The sequence below is a fragment of the Hypomesus nipponensis genome, chromosome 16 (genome assembly GCF_054491055.1).
Source record: "Hypomesus nipponensis isolate SF chromosome 16, ASM5449105v1, whole genome shotgun sequence".
In the NCBI taxonomy this organism is placed as follows: Eukaryota; Metazoa; Chordata; class Actinopteri; order Osmeriformes; family Osmeridae; genus Hypomesus; species Hypomesus nipponensis.
In genome coordinates this window covers 3,748,717-3,765,876 of record NC_140376.1, presented here as the reverse complement: position 1 = coordinate 3,765,876, position 17,160 = coordinate 3,748,717, and the positions used below count along the sequence as shown (strand labels likewise).

Genomic DNA, 17,160 nt, shown 5'->3' with positions numbered 1-17,160 from the left:
CAAACTAGCGTACTGTGTGTTATGATTCTTAAAATGTCATCACACGACGCAGCACCCTATTAAAAAAGCCAGAGAACAGCCAATCATTGGAGGCGACGAGACTTGGGCTGTCACTTTCACTGCAGCCAAAACAAGGAAGTAAAGTAGTGACTAATCTAGATAGGAAAGTTCATCGACGTCACCCTTTCAACTTGCCTAGATACAACATGATTTGTCCATCACTATGATGAATCAATAGAAAAATAACTTTGAACGAAAAACGAAGTTAGCAAAACCGCGCTAGCTACGCATGCCACGGAAGGAAGTTAAACGAATCCTGACTGGTCGTCACAAGACCACGGGGCATGTGATATCGATCAGACCAGAGAGTGTTTAGCTAGAAGCGAGTTAGCTGGACTGAGAACCTTTTTTCTACACTGATGATGTAGCAAGCCATTAGTCAAGGTCGCTCGCCATCTCGGTAGCTCCCTTTCTGAACATATATTTTGATGAGTAGTTAGTTTGGAAACGAGGCAGAGATGGTTCACGTGTATAACTGCCACCCATTCGCGTCCCAGCAAATCGTCCCCACCGAGCAGGAACCGGGGCCGGTATGTTGTGGCGGCGGTGCCCTTTTCGTTGTGTCCACCGGTGGATGCAAGATCGAGGCATATGATATGGGAGCAGACGGTTGTCCGCTGATCTGCCGTTTCGCCACCATGGGAACCGTGCACAGCATCCTGCACAGCCAGATCGGTTAGTCTCTCCGCTCTCCATCTTGTCTGCGTTACTAAGTTACGTTGTTATTTATTCTTTACACATCGCATCAGTAATCTACTTCCTACACTAAGCCTGCTTGTTCTCCTCGGTGTCCATCTAATCTCATGGTCTGTATCACCCCTCGTTCTCTCTTCAGGAGACTACCTGGTGACAATCGAAGAGAAGAACAGTGCCACCTACCTCCGTGCCTACACCAACTGGCGTTACCAGGTTGGTGCTGTGTGACGTTCTGTAGGAAGGTGCTATCGATGATCCCCCTGTTGTATGTAAGGGGGATCTTCCCTGTCTTGTCCCCCTCTTCTACACCTGAAGGTCTGCAGATTGCCCCCAGTTGTTCATTCTGTCTCCTAATGCTTTTTATTCGCTCATTTATTTACCTATTCGTTCCCCTCCATTTGTCCATCCATCCATCTGTTGTATATGGCCATCCAGTCATTCCTCTCCTCCTTCGTCCGTCCTCCAGGCGGCCGAGAAGAGCCGTGTAGGGGTTCGTCTGCTGGGCCACTTCCTGCGAGGTTCCTCCTTGCGCGGAGCGCCGAAGGAGCAGATGGAGATCATCGAGATCCCCCTGTTTGAGCGTCCGCAGTGCGTGGCCTGCTGCAGGCTCACCGGAGACCTGCTGGTGGGCTGTCCCAAGACCCTGGTCCTCTTCTCCCTGCGCAGGCAGTCCCTCAATGCCAGGCCGGCCATCTTGGACTTTGAGCGCTGCCTCATCCTGCACCTCCCGGGACTATCCCCTGCGCAGGTAGGGGGAGGAGGGGGGGTTGAGGCTGGTGGGTGGGGGTCAGGCATGGGAGATCCTTTGGTTGTTGAGCCTTGCATGTGGGCTCGTATCCAGTGTGAGTTGTGCTGTGTACTCCATGCCTGTAGGTGGCGCTGTGCTCAGGCTACGTGGCTGTCCAAACTGAACTGGAGGTGCTGGTGCTGAAGCTGGAGAAGCTGTCCGGCCCTCAACCCTACACGTCCGGTGACCACGCCCAGGAACACTCACTCGTCCCCAAGGATATGGTGACTGGAGACTCCCTGGACGCAGGTACTGCGTCACGCACCGCCGTAACGCCATACTGCATACGTCACATGTGGGGTGGTGTGTGTGGGAGCACGTCGGCGTTTGTATATGTGTTCTAGCGGGGCTGTGCTGACGGTAGAGCCAAGCTGAGGGTGACGTTGAGTCCCGCTGGTGTTGCTTGTCCAGAGGGGAGGTCTGGAGAGGGGGCGGAGCAGGAAGGCTTCTTCATGTTCCCCAGACACCAGGAGCTGCTGGGGGACAGGGCCAGGGACTGTGGCCTGGTGGTCACTCTGGAGTACACAGGCATGGAAGCTGAGACCAGGGGCATCTTCACCCTCTCCTACCTCCTCTACAGGTGTGTGGGTGAGAGTCTGTGTGTGTGTCTGTGTGTGTGTGAAAGAGTACCGGGCTATGTGCGTCGCCCTTCCTGACGTGTGTTCTTCCCTGCAGGCGTTTCGCCCCAGATTTCTTCCAGGGCTGCACAGTGGAGGAGACACGCCTACACTCGCTCCAGCTGCTGCCGGTGTTCTCCAGCAGTAAGTCACATGACCGCCCCCCGCGCGCAACCTCCCACCACGCCGTGCATCACACGCACCCTCACTCTAAAACACCGTGCCCCTCCATGGGTCATCATCGTGTCTCCCTAGGAAACCAGGAAGTCTCCGACGAGGGGGAGAAAGGGGCGGAGCCCATTTGTGTGTTCTGTTTCTTCTCGCTGCCCAACACGGGCTACGTGTACAGCGTGAGGGGCGGGGTCGAGCTGGTCTCCACCTATCAGTACCCAGAGAAGGCTCAGCAGGCGGTGTTGACTGATGTCTTCCTGCACGTCATCACCAAGTAAGGAGCTGGTCCGGGAGCGAGCCCAAGGGGGTCAGAGGGCCCCTCCACTACCTCTCCATGTTACTTCCATGTGTAAGAATGTACATATTGTGTGCTCACCGTGTGTCTGTCTGTGTGTGTGTGTGTGTGTGTTCCTCTGTCAGGAACGCCCTGCAGTGTTTCTCGGTACGCTGTGCGTCAGTGGCGGCCAGAGCAGAGGACCCTTACATCGATACCACCATGAAGGTGAGGAGCAGAGCTCTGCCTAGTAACCTGCCTAGCAACTTGACGCAATGAACAAAAGAGACACAGAGAGACACAGAGAGACACAGAGAGACACAGAGAGACAGAGAGAGAGACAGAGAGAGAGACAGAGAGAGAGACACAGAGAGAGAGACACAGAGAGAGAGACACAGAGAGAGAGACAGGGAGAGACAGAGAGATGCAGAGATTGAGAGAGAGATGGAGTAAGACACAGAAATTACATAAGGAAGGAAAAATGTTAGGAAGATAAAAGAAGTATGTGTGTGAGTGCCTTCCTGACTGGATAACAGCAACAACAGCCCCTCAGTTGTGTCCAGGGTAATGTAATAACGGATAATGTGATCCAGTGATGTGATAGCCATCTAGTCTACACAGGCAGGAATTCAAGTTAGCCTAGATTAGATTACCATGCTGCTTCATGACTGGATATTAGCACGTCAGCCCTGTTCAATCAAACCCTCTGTCCCGTTAGACAGATTCAAAAATACCCTCATTCATTGAAAAAAATCACAGAATGTTAACGTGTGTGTGCACATGTGTGTGTGTGTGCAGGCCTGCCCACCAGCCACCATGGAAGTGTGCGCACTGCGGATCCAGCTCTTCATTGGCCTGAAGGCCTTGTATCACGACGGCCATCACATCGCCCTGGTAACCGCGGCCGATGTAGAGAACCCGGAGAGCGCAGAGCGTGCGGCTCGGCGGAACACGTAGGGGCGCTCTCTGATGCTGTGTGTGTCACATCAATGTCTGAATGGAACACACAATGTTCTTGTTTGTTTCAAGGTTGAGCTAACACAATTATTGGTGTGGCTGTAGTAAAAAAGTTTCTAAAGATTTGAAAAAAGTTTTTGAAAAAAAGTTTTGAAAGGTTGAAAAAATATTTTCTACAAAGTTTCAAAAGGTAAAAAAATATTTGCGTTTTTTTTTCTTTCAAAAAATTGTCTTGGTTTAGGCTTTTAGGTTCTCCCCTTTTTCAAAAGTTTTGAAAGGTTGAAAAAATATTTCGAGCCCTGTGTGTGTGTGACAGAGAGAGAGGACTTTTGTGTAACTGCCTCTTTTGTGATTGACGCTGTGTGACTCCTGTTGTAGCGAATCGAAAGACCACAGAACACTGACAGGCATCCTCCTAGCGGTAGGTATAGAGCCCTCCACCACGCCTGCTCTGGAGAGCTTCCTGTCACGCCCCTTCCTGTAAGTCCTTTTAGACCTAGCCCCGCCCCTTCCTGTAAGTCCTTTTAGACCGAGCCCCGCCCCCCCTCCCCACCTCTCTCCACCCAACCAGTAGAAGATGTTCCCCTCTTCTCCTTCTACGCTACTAAATCCAGTCTAACACGGCTGTAACACCCCTCTCCAGCCTCCACACTAACCATCTGTGGTTACAACAGTAGGACCGTGGACTCACAACAGTAGGACCGTGGACTCAAACCAGGCAGATGCATGAGACCCTTAACCATTCTGCTTCTTTCTGTGAACATGAAAGGCAATCACTGTCCCTGTAAGGATGAGGGGCCCACGGCCGCACATGACCAGGCCCAGGGGTTGGGGGTGGGGGGGGGGGTAGAGCGGGGGGGGGGGGTTGTAAGGCAGGGGTGGAGGTGGGGGGGTATTGGGGGTAAGCTCTCTGTTTCTGCACTACATCTGACCCAGGAGGCTGGGATCACATGAGAGTGCTCTACGGCACTAAGAGACTTAGTCAGGGGGGCATTGGGAGTAATTACATTAGGCTGGTCATCAGCGTTGGCCCCATTCACAAAGCTTACACACACACACACACACGTAATCAAGACATTTGTCAAACTTATCTCAAAGTAAATAATAATTCTTCAATTTTTATAATAATTGTTTCAATTTCCCCTTTTAGGCTTGTTTTACCTCTGTTAAGTCCATGATTGGACGTTTGCATGGTCAAGTTAGGATCCAGTAGGAGTTACTCCATAAAAGTCTCCTCATCGACTGATGCTACTTCCTGTTTGTGTTTGACCCTTGACCCCAGAACCAGGAAGTCGTCCTACTCCAAGCCCAAGGAGCCCACTGAGGAGAGTCACGGGTGGAACCTGTACGTCATCAACACCGTTCCCCCTCTCCAACTCTACCACGAAATGGTGCGCTACCATGGTTACCTCCACAGCTGTCAATCCCATCTATGGCGCGTCTACTCTCCTAGGTAGTGTACAGTTGTGCACACAGTCCTGTGTGTGTGTGTCAGGTGGAGTACAGTAAACGCTACGAGGAGACCAACCCCCAGTCCCAGAGCTGTCTGCACCTGCTGAGCGAGGCTCACCTGCTGCTGAGAGCCAAGCTGCTGGAGCCCCTGCAGGGTGACCCTGTCCCTCCGCCCCCCAGCACGGAGCCAGAGGGGCCCGCAGATGGAGCCCCAGACAGCCAGACTCTCCAGGGGGCTTTCCGGGAGAGCTGTGCCCAGCTAGGAGACTGCTTCAGCAGGTCAGAGACACCGGCGTGGCAGGGGAAGTGCATTGTGGATCATGGCTCATGAACCCTTTAACTAACACATTAGGAAGTCAGTTTACTTGACAGACTCGGTTGTAGATTAATAGATAAATGCGAATAGCCCGAATTTTTGTGTTTGCATTTGCTTTACATGAGCTATCTGTCCTACTGCAGATATGTGCAGAGAGACTGCCACCTGGCCCTGCCCTACTATAAGATGTCGGGCCTGTCAGTGACTGAGGTCATGGGGAGGAACCGACCCCAACCTGGCAACCCTGCCGGCTACGGCAAGGGCTTTCTGTTCTACCTCAAACACTCGCTGTACGAGGACACGGCCGAAGAGCTGAACCAGGTGAGGGGGAGGGAAGGGGGGAGGGGAGGAGAGAGGAGGAGGGGAGAGGAGGAGGGGAGAGGAGGAGGGGAGAGTGGAGGAGGAGGAATGGAGAGAGGAGGGGGGAGAGAGGAGGGGGGAGAGAGGAGGGGGGAGCGAGGAGGAAGGGAGACAGGAGGAAGGGAGAGGGGAGGAGGAGGAAGGGAGAGAGGAGGGGGGAGAGAGGAGGGGGGAGCGAGGAGGAAGGGAGACAGGAGGAAGGGAGAGGGGAGGAGGAGGAAGGGAGAGAGGAGGGGGGAAAGAGGAAGAGGGGAGAGAGGAGGGGAGAGAGGAGGAGGAAGGGAGAGGGGAGGAGAAGATTCTGAACGTGCAAACGAGAGACGTATAAAAGATGATAAGCAGTGGGCTGGATGACTGAAACCTTCTAGGTCTGTCGGCTCTAACCCCCCTCCCACTGCTGCTGTGTGTTGTAGGAGACAGCTGACGAGGTGCTGCAGGTGTTCAGCAGGACGGAGGCGTCCCAGCTGCCCCGCGTGTGTGCCAGCCCAGCGCTGGTGAACGCCAGCCCGGCCGCGGCCCTCGCCCACCTGGACCGCCTGGAGGCCACCGCGGGGCCCTCAGTGCCCCTCACCCTCTCCAAGGCCGCTCTCGCCCTCCGCATGGGCAACCTGCCCCTCTACGCGCATCACATGGGCCGGCATGCAGAGGTGTGTGTGTGTGTGAGCAAAGCAACCAGATCTATCGTCATCACTCCTACGAGATGTTGAGCAGCTGCTCCCCTTCCCCGCCCAGATGCTGCAGGTCTACGGCTTCATCGAGGAGCCCCAGCTGCTGTTGCACGCCCGCGGCCAGCAGGTGGCGCCCACGCCCCTTGCTCGCCACCTGAGGGGGAGCCAGGACGGCCTGCTGGTGGCCGCCCTGGTGGCCCTGCACGAGAACAACAAGCTCCGACTGGACCAGGCCGACCTCCTCTTCCAGGTTGGTGACGAAAGAGGTTGCGTGGGGGTGTGCATTCTCTAGAACAGTGGTTTTTAACCCAGTCCTCCTGCATGTTTTAGATGGTTCTTGCCTCCAACACACCTGATTCAGGGTTTCCCTGAGGACCAGGGTCAAGAACCGCTGCTCTAGAACCTTCTTTGAGACTCAACACGAGGGGCATGTATGTGAATACAGCGTGTGTGTGTGTGTGTGTGTATGTGTGTGCGCAGGAGCTGTGTTGGGACCAGACGGACGTCCAGGCCAGCCCTCAGCTCCTCGTGGACTTCTGGGAGGCTCTGCTCATGGCCTCGTCACAGGAAGCTGTCATCCAGGAGCTGCTGTTCCGTCTGGCCTCCGTCTACATTGACCGCCTCGCGCGCCGCCATCCTTGCGCCAGCCGGCCGCTTAAGACCGCAGAGGACCTGGTATGGTCACGGAGCTAGGGTTGTGGTTTAAGTCTGTTCTATATATTGTGTGTGGGTTTTTTTCTACGGAGTAGAATGAGTCGTGTCAAAGAAAGTGACGTGGTCATTTGTGTGTGTGTGTGTGTGTGTGTGTTGCAGATCAACTCGTGTTCTCACTACGGCGTGCTGTATCCCTGGGTGAACATCCTGACTCCAGCTCAGTCCAACATCGCCCACGACCACACGGAAGACCTGCAGAAACTCCAGGTAGCTCCCTTCCTCTCTCCTCTCCTGTCCGCTCTGTCTCTCTCCCCACCCTCACCCCCTCTCTGCCCTCCACCCTCACCCCCTCTCTGCCCTCCATCCCCCCCCCCCCCCCCCCGTGTCTCCCCTGACCCCCTCATGACCCTGCCGTGATCTGTAACCTGACGGTGGTGGTGGGTGATGTTGTTGTTGTAGTCGCTCCTGTGCGGCCCCTCCCTGGACGCGTCGTCCCTGCTCCCCCTGCTGGAGCAGCTGAGCCAGGACGACCAGGCGGGTCTGAGCGTGCACGTGCTCAGTGCCACCAGGCGGGGGCGCTACGAGAGCTCCCTCCAGCTCCTGCTGGACCGCTGCCCCCAGGCCATCATCCCCTACGCCAACCACGAGCTGCAGGACGCTCACATGGTAGCCCGAGCCCCCGCCCCGGATCTCCACCGTCATACATTCGCACCAGGAAGCCACTCCCTGACCTTTGAACCCTTGGCCCGTCTCTAACTGCGTGTTTTCCCCAGGCCCTGTGGTGGCAGAAGCTGTTTCCTGAGCTGTGTGAGAGGACCAGAGCGTCCGGAGGACAAGACAGCATCTTACTGGCCGCTCTCAAAGGTGAGACTAGCCTGGGTCGACCCCTGACCTCCAGCTCCTTTCTGTCTGCACATCTGGGGCGACTGGATAAGTGTAGTCACGTGATCATGACTCCTTAAAGCCTGCCATTCTTATTGTTTACACAATTTTTTCCTCTCTATATCTATATCATTTTATTGAAATAAATATTTATATATAGAGCTGTAAATATGGATCTTGTGGCTAAGAGATTTTGCGACACTGCAGAGACTGACTGAAAAACTCTCGGTGTCTCCATGACAACAGAGACGCTGGTGGTGGTTTCCATGGAGCTGAGTCCTCTGGAGTTCTTGGATCTGATGCCTGACGACGGGACGGCCCAGTTCTTCCTGCCTCACCTGCTGGAGTGCAGCCAGAGGAAGCTGCTCACCTGAGGGGGTGGGGCCTGCGAGGGGGCGGGGCCTAGGGCTGGACAGGGGCGGGGCCTACGGGAGGAAGCACTCAAACGGACGTGGTGGCAGGAGAAGATGAAAGAGTAGAGACCTACCAATGGGTTTGACTGGATATCGTTCCACTGATGGCTGTGCACCTATCAGGTGTGCTCATACTACATCTAACCCATAGAGGTGATGGGTGATGGGCTACTGGACTGTCTGCTGTCTGGGTCTCAACCAGGACCATGTGCTCAACTACTGACTGATCTGGACAATCACTCTCTTACAGAATCAGGAAGACCGGAAGAGTCAGGAAGATTACCAAATACTACTGATTATATATAAACACGAGAGAGTCTACTCCACATAGCTGTAGCCAACTGTATGCTATAAATATTTATGCTATAAATATTTATGCTATAAATATTTATGCTGCATGAAAAGGCTGTGGTCATCGTCAATGAAACTTAAATGTTTTGTTGTTGTGAAATAAATTGAGAAAAAGTACTGGAGAGGTTCTTTTTTGAAACGTTTAGTATTTGTAATAAGTGGGATGGTAAAACTATCTTTATTCAAAAGGAGCAAGAAAAGGACATTCAATTTAAAGCAATTCAACGCATTTTGTTAGTGACCAGGGATTGATACACAGCAACTGTGTAAATACTGAAGTGTTTGTATGATAACCACGTTCTCTGTGCAAAGTTAAAAGCAGTCTCGACTGACTGAACACCCAATCCATCCTTGTCATCCAAAGAAGCCTTTCTTTTTGCCTGTGGAAGGAGACAGAGAGAGAAACATGGTAAACCATCTTGCGACAAGTCACACAAGCACAGACATAGTAGGCTTCCCGCCATCCAGACAATTAGTCTCTGCGCACACACAGCCCCCCCCACCACACAAACACACCTTTCTCTGTTGCAGTGTAGATGGTGGTCATGCCCGCCATGATGTGGTCGGACACGTGACAGTGCAGCAGCCAGGAGCCCGGGTACTGCGGTCGCATCTTCACCGTCTGGAAGGTGGCGGGCGACAGGCCGAACACGTCCGTGCGATGTGACCGCCCGCCCAGCTGAGGGCGCCAGAGAGCACATGTCTCATTCCACACAGCGCAGTGACACGCATCACGCACACACTGAAAACTACTCTGAGGTGTGTGTGGGTGTGGGGGGGTTACCAGTACCTTGTATTCGAAGCTGTGGCCGTGGAAGTGCACTGTGTGTATGTCCATCTCGTTGCCCATGCCCATCAGGTACCAGTAGACCTTATCTCCCACCTGCATGTCTAGACCCTTCAGGTTCCCAAACACCCTTCCATTGATTGCTGCAGCAAGGGGAGGGGGAGGCAAGGGGGGGGGGAGGGAGGGAGGGAGGGACAGACAAGGTTGAGTGAGCAGTGAAGGTCTAGATCAGAGGAAGGGAGGGTGAAGCTGCCTGCTATGTCTAGAATCTACACAGAATCCAATTTAGATCAAGATGGCTTGAGGACACAGTTTCCTCACTAGACAGTCTGTGTTGAGAAGTCAAGTGGCCCCAACCCTTTCATTCACCATGCATCTTGTTGCTCTCCACGAAATCCTCGTTCTCCTTCAGGTTCTTGGGAGGGTTCTTGATGTGGGTTCGGATGTTCTCATCCAGGTACCACGACTCGTTTTCGTCAAACACCATGAAGAGCAGAGCAAACTCCTCCACTTCCTTCTTTAGGCCCAATGACCTACCCCAGCTCCGCTTACATATCACCAGGGGACCAATCAAACCACTGTACAGGTCCTGTTGGATGGATGAAGTCACACGTTAAATTCAGTCAAAGTAAAAAGAAACCCTGTATGGTTTACTGATTGTTGCACATCAGGAAGGGATGACCCACCTTGTTGACATCAACCCTAGAGTAGTACGCTCCAACAGAACAGTCCTCCTGAGCTGTGGTTGGACCAGCTGTCTTCGGAACGTACCATTCGTAAGTTTGGGTTTCACCTATAGGGGGGTGGTAGCACTTCCTTAAACAAGTCATTCAATGGAGAATAGGAACCTAATACCAGCTGTGGCACAGGACCCCCCCCCCCGATCTTACCAGGCTTGGTCTCCTTCACCGTGGGGCTGTCAGTCTTGACCCCGTGAGCGTCTATGGAGTAAGGTCTGCTGGCCATGTTCTTAAACACGATCTTCACCTTGTCTCCCACGTCCGCATGGATCATGGGGCCTGGGTGAGACAGGGCCAGAAGCGGGGTCAGTGGTGAGGAAAACGCAGCGCTGACTGGTGGGTTTGACTTCCACGCCATTTTTTTTTACCCAGAACCCCCAGGTGCTCCATGTCAGCAGGCCTCTCCACCTGCTTGGTGAACTTATCGCTGGTAAACTGCCTGTACACCACCTTCTTGTACTTGGAGCCGATGGAATGCTCCTTCTTGTCCAGGAAGGGAGCTCCGGGGCTGGAGAGGGGAGCGGGGTGGAGGAGAGAGGAGGCGAGGGGAGGTGGGGGTGGAGGAGAGAGGAGTGAAGAGGAGGCGAGGGGAGGTGGGGGTGGAGGAGAGAGGAGTGAAGAGGAGGCGAGGGGAGGTGGGGGTGGAGGTCAGACAAAGCAGTCCAGGAGGAATTAAATCACAACACACAACAGCGTCGTTTTCCAGGTTATGGGTCTGCCCGCTGGGCACGTCTGTCACATGGTGGTGAGGGCTTTTGATATACAGTTGCTGCCCTGTGGCATCAAGATGAGGACCCTGCTACATGTTACCTGTTGATGGAAACCCTGCTACATGCTAGCTGTTGATGCTAAACCCTGCTACATGCTAGCTGTTGATGCTAAACCCTGCTACATGCTAGCTGTTGATGCTAAACCCTGCTACATGCTAGCTGTTGATGCTAAACCCTGCTACATGCTAGCTGTTGATGCTAAACCCTGCTACATGCTACCTGTTGATGAGGCCCTGGTACTGTTCCGTCTCCCAGGTACGGTTGGGGGAGTAGTCCCAGTCCATCTCCAGGGCAGCAACGTAGTAGGTCTTGGAGTGGAGCATGATCTCTGACTGTCTGTTAAAGATGCTACACTTCTCCACAGTGTAGTTAGCCCTCATCCCTCCCGTGTAGTGGTCTGTTGTCCTGCACACCACCTCAAACTGACCTGGACACACACACACACACACACGACAGATTTACTCATCTTCTGCATGAGATGGACTGGTTTGCGTGCGTGCTTGTGTATACGTGTGTGTGTGTGTTATTACCCATGCTGTCAGGCTCCATGGTGACTGTGTGTGTTATGTGTGTGTGTTATTACCCATGCTGTCAGGCTCCATGGTGACAGTGTGTGTGTGTGTGTTATTACCCCTGCTGTCAGGCTCCATGGTGACTGTGTGTGTGTGTGTTATTACCCCTGCTGTCAGGCTCCATGGTGACTGTGTGTGTGTGTGTGTGTTATTACCCCTGCTGTCAGGCTCCATGGTGACTGTGTGTGTTATTACCCATGCTGTCAGGCTCCATGGTGACTGTGTGGGAGATGTGTGGAAACACACTGATGGTGTCTCTTCTGGTCTCTCTGTAAATGAAGCGGTTGCCATGGAAGTGAAGCCCGTGGATGTCGGTCTCGGTGCCCAGCCCAGACAGGTGCCACGACACTTTGTCCCCCTTGCACATGGTCAGTCCAGGAAGGTTCCCGTACATGAAACCGTTTAACGCTGTGGCGAACAAACCAAATAGAGATAAGTGTGTGTTTTTGTTCTGTGTCTGTGTGTGTGTGTGTGTGTGTGTGTCTCAGAGGACATCCACACTCACAGTGCATCTTGTTGGACTCCTGGAAGTCCTCATCATCCTTCTTGACTGTCTGAGGGGCTTTAGTAAACTGTTTGATGTTGTCGTCCAGATACCAGCTCAGGTTCTCATCGAACACCGTGGCCAGGAGGTGAAACTCTTTGTCAAAGTTTCTCTGAAACATCCAATAGAAGAATGTACATAAATGCATCCTAGAGTACTGTGCTGTTTTCCTGTACAGTCATCTACTATACAGTCCTACCTGCTTTCCCTTCTTTATGGTTTTGGGTTTGCAAACGAGGAGCGGACCGACCAGACCAGAGCTGGTGTCTCGGACGGCGTCGACAGCAGAGTAGTACAGGTAGGTGATGCAGTCCGCGTCACTCTCCACCGGGCCGCCCCCCTTGGGCACCACCCACTCGTAGGTGTAGGTAGTGCCTGGTTGGACGAGCGATGCTGGGGGTGGGGTTACAATTCCTGGGTGGAGAAAGGCCAAAGGAGTGTTCAGAATCGAATAATCAAAATCATCTCTTCGGCCTGTCGTCTGCCTGTGAAGGCCAGAATAATCAATCGTCTGAAAAGGGCATAGATTAGAGTGTGTTAGGAACAACTGAAAGACTGTTTCTTGTCATGTGCAGTCAGTAAATCAGCTCAAACATGGACTAACCCACCACAGGACTTCAGTCTCTTACTGGACTCTGGACGTTAGCTACCCTCCCCACCACCCTCTATGCAAACAACATAACATCTCCGGTTCTGTTGCATTTGGCCACGGTTTGGTTGAGCAAAAGTGTTCCCTGTGGTCACAATGGTTACACAAGAACAGTGTGATCTGAAAACAATCTCCACCTGCTGACAATGTCTACACATCTGAGGAACGTGGGGTGTGTGTGTGGTTTCAAGTCAACTTACTTGTCTCCTTCTTGATCTCTCGGAGTTTCTTCACTGTGTGGGACTCTGTGAAGGTGTAAGATGATGAATGTGTTTCAAAGCGAGCAAAAACTCCTCATGCACAGTGAAAGACCTCATGTATTTGCGATTAGCAAAACATCGTCAAAAGAGGGTGTCAAGATACCAAATGTTCTATGAGGAATAAACAAATCTGAACTCCTCAACTCGATGAGCGGATCAATCTGCTGACCTTCCAGTTCATTGTAGTAGAGGGTTCCCTCCTGCTCGATGCTGTACTGCACCCCGTGTGGCTGAACGCTGTAAGGGCGCTTAGCGTTGTTCTTGAACACCACCTTGATGGTGTCCTCCTCCTCCGCACGGATCACCGGACCTGAGGTGGAGTAGGCCCGTCCATCAACACAACCGCCAGATCAACCTTAAATTCCCTGATCGATTATCCATGATGTACACAAGGGGTCTCTAACCCTCTTCCTGCAGAACTGCCTTCCTAACGCTTTTTGCTCCAACCCCAATTGCAACTAACCTGATTCAACACATCAGCTAGTTATTAGAATCAGGTGTGCTGGATTAGGGTTGGAGTGAAAACCTGTCGAGGGAAGCTCTCCTGGAAGAGGACTGGAGATGCGCCTCAGCGTGCGGTGTACTGAATGACTACATACTCTAATGTGCAAAACTGCATTACCCAGAATTCCTAGGTGCTGCTCCTCAGGTGTCCTGTCCTTGCGCTTGGTGAAGGTGTTGTCAGTGTACTCCACATACCTGGCCTTCTTGTACTTCCCTCCAATCCTGTCATTCCCTCGCGCAAAGAATGTCTCAGAATCACTTCAGACAGAAAGAAAGAATAGTTTAGTTAGTTAAATGTCTTCAGTAGCATTTGACTTTGGCGGTTTCAGCTTGCGATGTGAGTTCAGACCACGGCGTGGTGATTGTGTCGTGTCCGTGGTGTGTTTGACGTCTCGTGTTTCTGGGCTACCTGTCAGTTGCCAGAGGATGTCCAGAGTTGAGGTTGTTCTGGGAGGGGGCGTAATCCCATAGCTCCTCCTCCGCCGCGATGAAGTACTGTCTGACCTCGCCGTAGGGGCGGGGCTTGTGCACGTTGGGGAAACACTTCTTGACCTCAAACAGCACCTGCATGCCCGCTGACAAGAGCCACAACAGAGGAAGGGTTCATTGTATGATACTGTACATGGTTAGTATGCGTGTAAATACATTTATAGTTGTCAATGCTTTGGCAAAACAAGCGTGTTTTTGTCTGGTCAAAACAGTTCCTGAGATGAACGTGTTGACTGTGGAGACATACATTGCAGGTGGTCATTGACCTGGCAGGCCAGAATCCAGTTCCCTGGGTTGTCAGCGATCATCTCCACGTTGGTGAAGGTGGCGGGGAAGAGGCTGACGGTGTCCGTGTGCCGGCCCTGGTGGGTGAGGATCTGGCCGTGGAAGTAGGCCGTGTGCACATCCATCTCGTTGCCCATCCCAAACAGGTGCCAGTGGATCTTGTTTCCCACACACATGCTGAACCCAGGCAGGTTCCCATACATGTAACCGTTGATGGCTGAAGGACCGGAGACCACAGTGGGTTAGGAGGGTGGATGTTCTGTGTGTGTGTGTCTGAGCGGTGAGAGAATCGGGCTAGTAATCAGAAGGTTGCCAGTTTGATTCCCGGCTGTGCCAAATGACATTGTGTCTTTGGGCAAGGCACTTCACCCTACTTGCCTCGGGGGGAATATCTGCTAAATGACTAAATGTAAATGCAAAATGGTTGTGTGTGCGTGTGTGGGTCTCACAGTGCATGAGGTTGCTCTCCTTGAAGTCCTCGTCCTCCTTGTCCACCTTGACCGTGCAGTGAGTCTTGATGTTGTCGTCCAAGTACCAGCTCATGTTCTCGTCCGACACGGTGAACATCAGAGCGTACAGGTAGTCAGCTGACTTATCTCCATGGACGTCCAGGGTTCCTGGACATAGAAAGATGGAGTTCTAGATCTACACCTGCAGAAGGGACCTCAACCAAAGGTACTCTATGGCCAATACATTGTTACGACTGGTATCCCTGACAACTGAGACATTTGATACACCTTATGTCAACAGTGAATGATAGGGTTTTTTTATTTGGACGGACTCCTGGGGTCAGATGGCTGAGCAGTTAGGGAGTCAGGCTATTAATCAGAAGGTCGTTGGTTTGATTCCCGGACGTGCCAAATGACGTTGTGTACTTGGGCAAGGCACTTCACCCTACTTGCCTCGGGGAGAATGTCCCTGTACTTACTGTAAATCGCTCTGGATAAGAGCGTCTGCTAAGTGACTAAATGTAAATGTACTTGAACATAAACAATTCCTATAGTCGTCCAGAGAGAAGCCTGTACCTTTCTTGCAGATGATGAGGGGTCCCACGAGGCCTGAGGCGATGTCTTTGGGAGCGCTGGTGTGCGAGTGGTACAGCCGCGTCAGACAGTTGGTGTCGTCCGCAGCGGGAGCGTGGTTAGACGGCAGCTGCCAGTGATAGGTGTAGCTCTTCCCAGGATCCACCTTGTCCCCGTGCTTGTCCTCTGGTCCCGTGTCATCCGGGTACAGGGCGCCTGGGGAGCGGGAGAAGAACCAGAGGGGAGTCACGGGAGAGATTTCTAATTTGGGTAAAAATTGAACATTTCATGAAGCATTTCAGATTACAGATTACGAAATAACAGACTGTGTTGACGTTTCAATTTTGCCCTTGACTCTCAGCCCCCCCCTCAGGACCACCATCTCTACCCCCACCCTTTCGGAATTCCCCTGGCCCCTTGGCCCCCTGGACTCCTGGACCCCTGGCCCTCTGGACCCTTGGTCCCCTGGACCCCTGGCCCTCTGGACCCTTGGTCCCCTGGCCCTCTGGACCCTTGGTCCCCTGGCCCCCTGGACCCCTGGCCTCCTCACCCTCGTTGGTCTTGTTGTAGCTGACTCCGTGGGGGTGCATGGAGTAGGGTCTGGAAGCCATGTTCTTCAGGTGGACCACCAGGGTGTCTCCTTCCTCGGCGGCCAGCAAGGGACCCAGGAAACCAAGCCACTTGGGCTTGTCTATCTCCTGCCTGTAGGTGGCGTCGCTGTACTGCAGGTACACAGCTTTCTTGTACACCCGGCCGATGCGCTGGGGGCCTTTCTCCAGGAAGGTGGCGGCATGTCTGGAGTTAAAACAGAATAAAACAGGTCTGGCTTGGGGATGCAGATCAGATTAAGATCTAGTGGTCTGGTCTAGGGCAGGTTCTTGAAGTTCAATTGTTAAAAATCGTTGTTTTAGGCATTTATTGAGTAGAAATCAACAGGGCAAGGTGTTGTGTCATCACATCTGACAGACTTCCAGAGGGGTCGTTCAGCTGACGTGTTGGCTTGAGCTCTCTGCTTGATCTGGCTGTGTGACCTGTGTTGTTTTAGCTGTGCTCTGTGTTATTTTAGTGCCGTATGTCTAACATTTCTGTACGCGTAACATACTATGTTTATCTGTTTTCTTCACAAAAGAATATGGATCTAAAACTTAATTCAATCATCTTAATGTGATGGGTCTATGTGTCATCGCATTGCACGTGGTGCACCAACAGTATCGTTTTGTTTGAGCAATCCAGTAACCACTAATATAATTGCATTTTAAAGACTGTAAAAAAAGCATCAATCAAAAAGAACATATCTTAACAGCAATCTATTGACCAATTAATGTATATTATCTTGGAAATTAAGACCACGGTATATATATATATATGCTTTTAATTCTCAATAGTACTCACTCGTCTTCTTTCAGAGTTTTGTTGAGGATTACGTTGACCCCCCGAGGTGCGTAATCCCACTGCACTTCCTTAATCCCAATAAAGTACTCCCTGGTGATGCAAGTCACAGAGGCCGCTCCACAGAGGAGCAGGATCAGGGTGGCTGGACAACCCCCCATTCTGGATCTTCTCTGGGTCATCTCCCCTCCACAGCGCCTTTATAAGACACAGCCTCTGACTGGCGCCTCCAAACAGCCTATCAGAGCCTGGACAGAGTGTCATTGATCCCACAACAGACATCACACATGACCTTTGACCTTCCGCTTGATTAATGAGACAGCCCTCTGCCATTCTCCCTGTCATTTCCTGCTCCTTGATTGGGTAGAAAAGAAAACAACAGCGTCAGTTGTTTGCTTTGTGATGCCCATATTGCCTTGTAACTAGCACCCAGCACCAGACACACATACACACAGGCACTTTCTTTCACGAAACTGCATTTTCTGGCAATA

General features: G+C 52.3%; 2 protein-coding genes across 3 annotated transcripts; one reads left to right on the top strand and one right to left on the bottom strand.

Annotated features, from left to right (window-relative positions):
- Positions 1-112: 112 nt before the first annotated feature.
- hps3 (HPS3 biogenesis of lysosomal organelles complex 2 subunit 1) lies at positions 113-8,775 on the top strand. Of its 2 annotated transcripts, XM_084675545.1 has the most exons (20): positions 113-735; positions 896-969; positions 1,223-1,504; positions 1,630-1,792; positions 1,955-2,123; positions 2,219-2,304; positions 2,416-2,605; positions 2,752-2,833; positions 3,404-3,558; positions 3,941-4,042; positions 4,845-4,953; positions 5,058-5,293; positions 5,474-5,651; positions 6,104-6,337; positions 6,423-6,608; positions 6,839-7,033; positions 7,172-7,279; positions 7,472-7,678; positions 7,786-7,876; positions 8,141-8,775. In XM_084675545.1, the coding sequence occupies exons 1-20, from the start codon at positions 519-521 to the stop codon at positions 8,266-8,268; spliced, it is 3,192 nt and encodes a 1,063-aa protein (XP_084531671.1). In that variant the 5' UTR covers positions 113-518; the 3' UTR covers positions 8,269-8,775. The 2 variants fall into 2 exon arrangements, with proteins under 2 accessions (XP_084531671.1, XP_084531672.1); XM_084675546.1 differs by lacking the exon at positions 3,941-4,042.
- Positions 8,776-8,784: 9 nt separating this feature from the next.
- On the bottom strand, positions 8,785-16,866 carry cp (ceruloplasmin). The gene is made up of 20 exons (XM_084675544.1): positions 16,673-16,866; positions 15,831-16,075; positions 15,284-15,496; positions 14,708-14,875; positions 14,221-14,475; positions 13,894-14,059; positions 13,603-13,742; positions 13,150-13,290; positions 12,921-12,965; positions 12,271-12,485; positions 12,033-12,183; positions 11,723-11,935; positions 11,175-11,382; positions 10,554-10,693; positions 10,336-10,464; positions 10,132-10,238; positions 9,815-10,034; positions 9,449-9,588; positions 9,175-9,337; positions 8,785-9,038 (listed from the first exon to the last, which is right to left on the bottom strand). Exons 1-20 carry the CDS (start codon positions 16,849-16,851, stop codon positions 9,013-9,015), a joined length of 3,264 nt encoding a protein of 1,087 aa, XP_084531670.1. The 5' UTR covers positions 16,852-16,866; the 3' UTR covers positions 8,785-9,012.
- Positions 16,867-17,160: the final 294 nt, after the last annotated feature.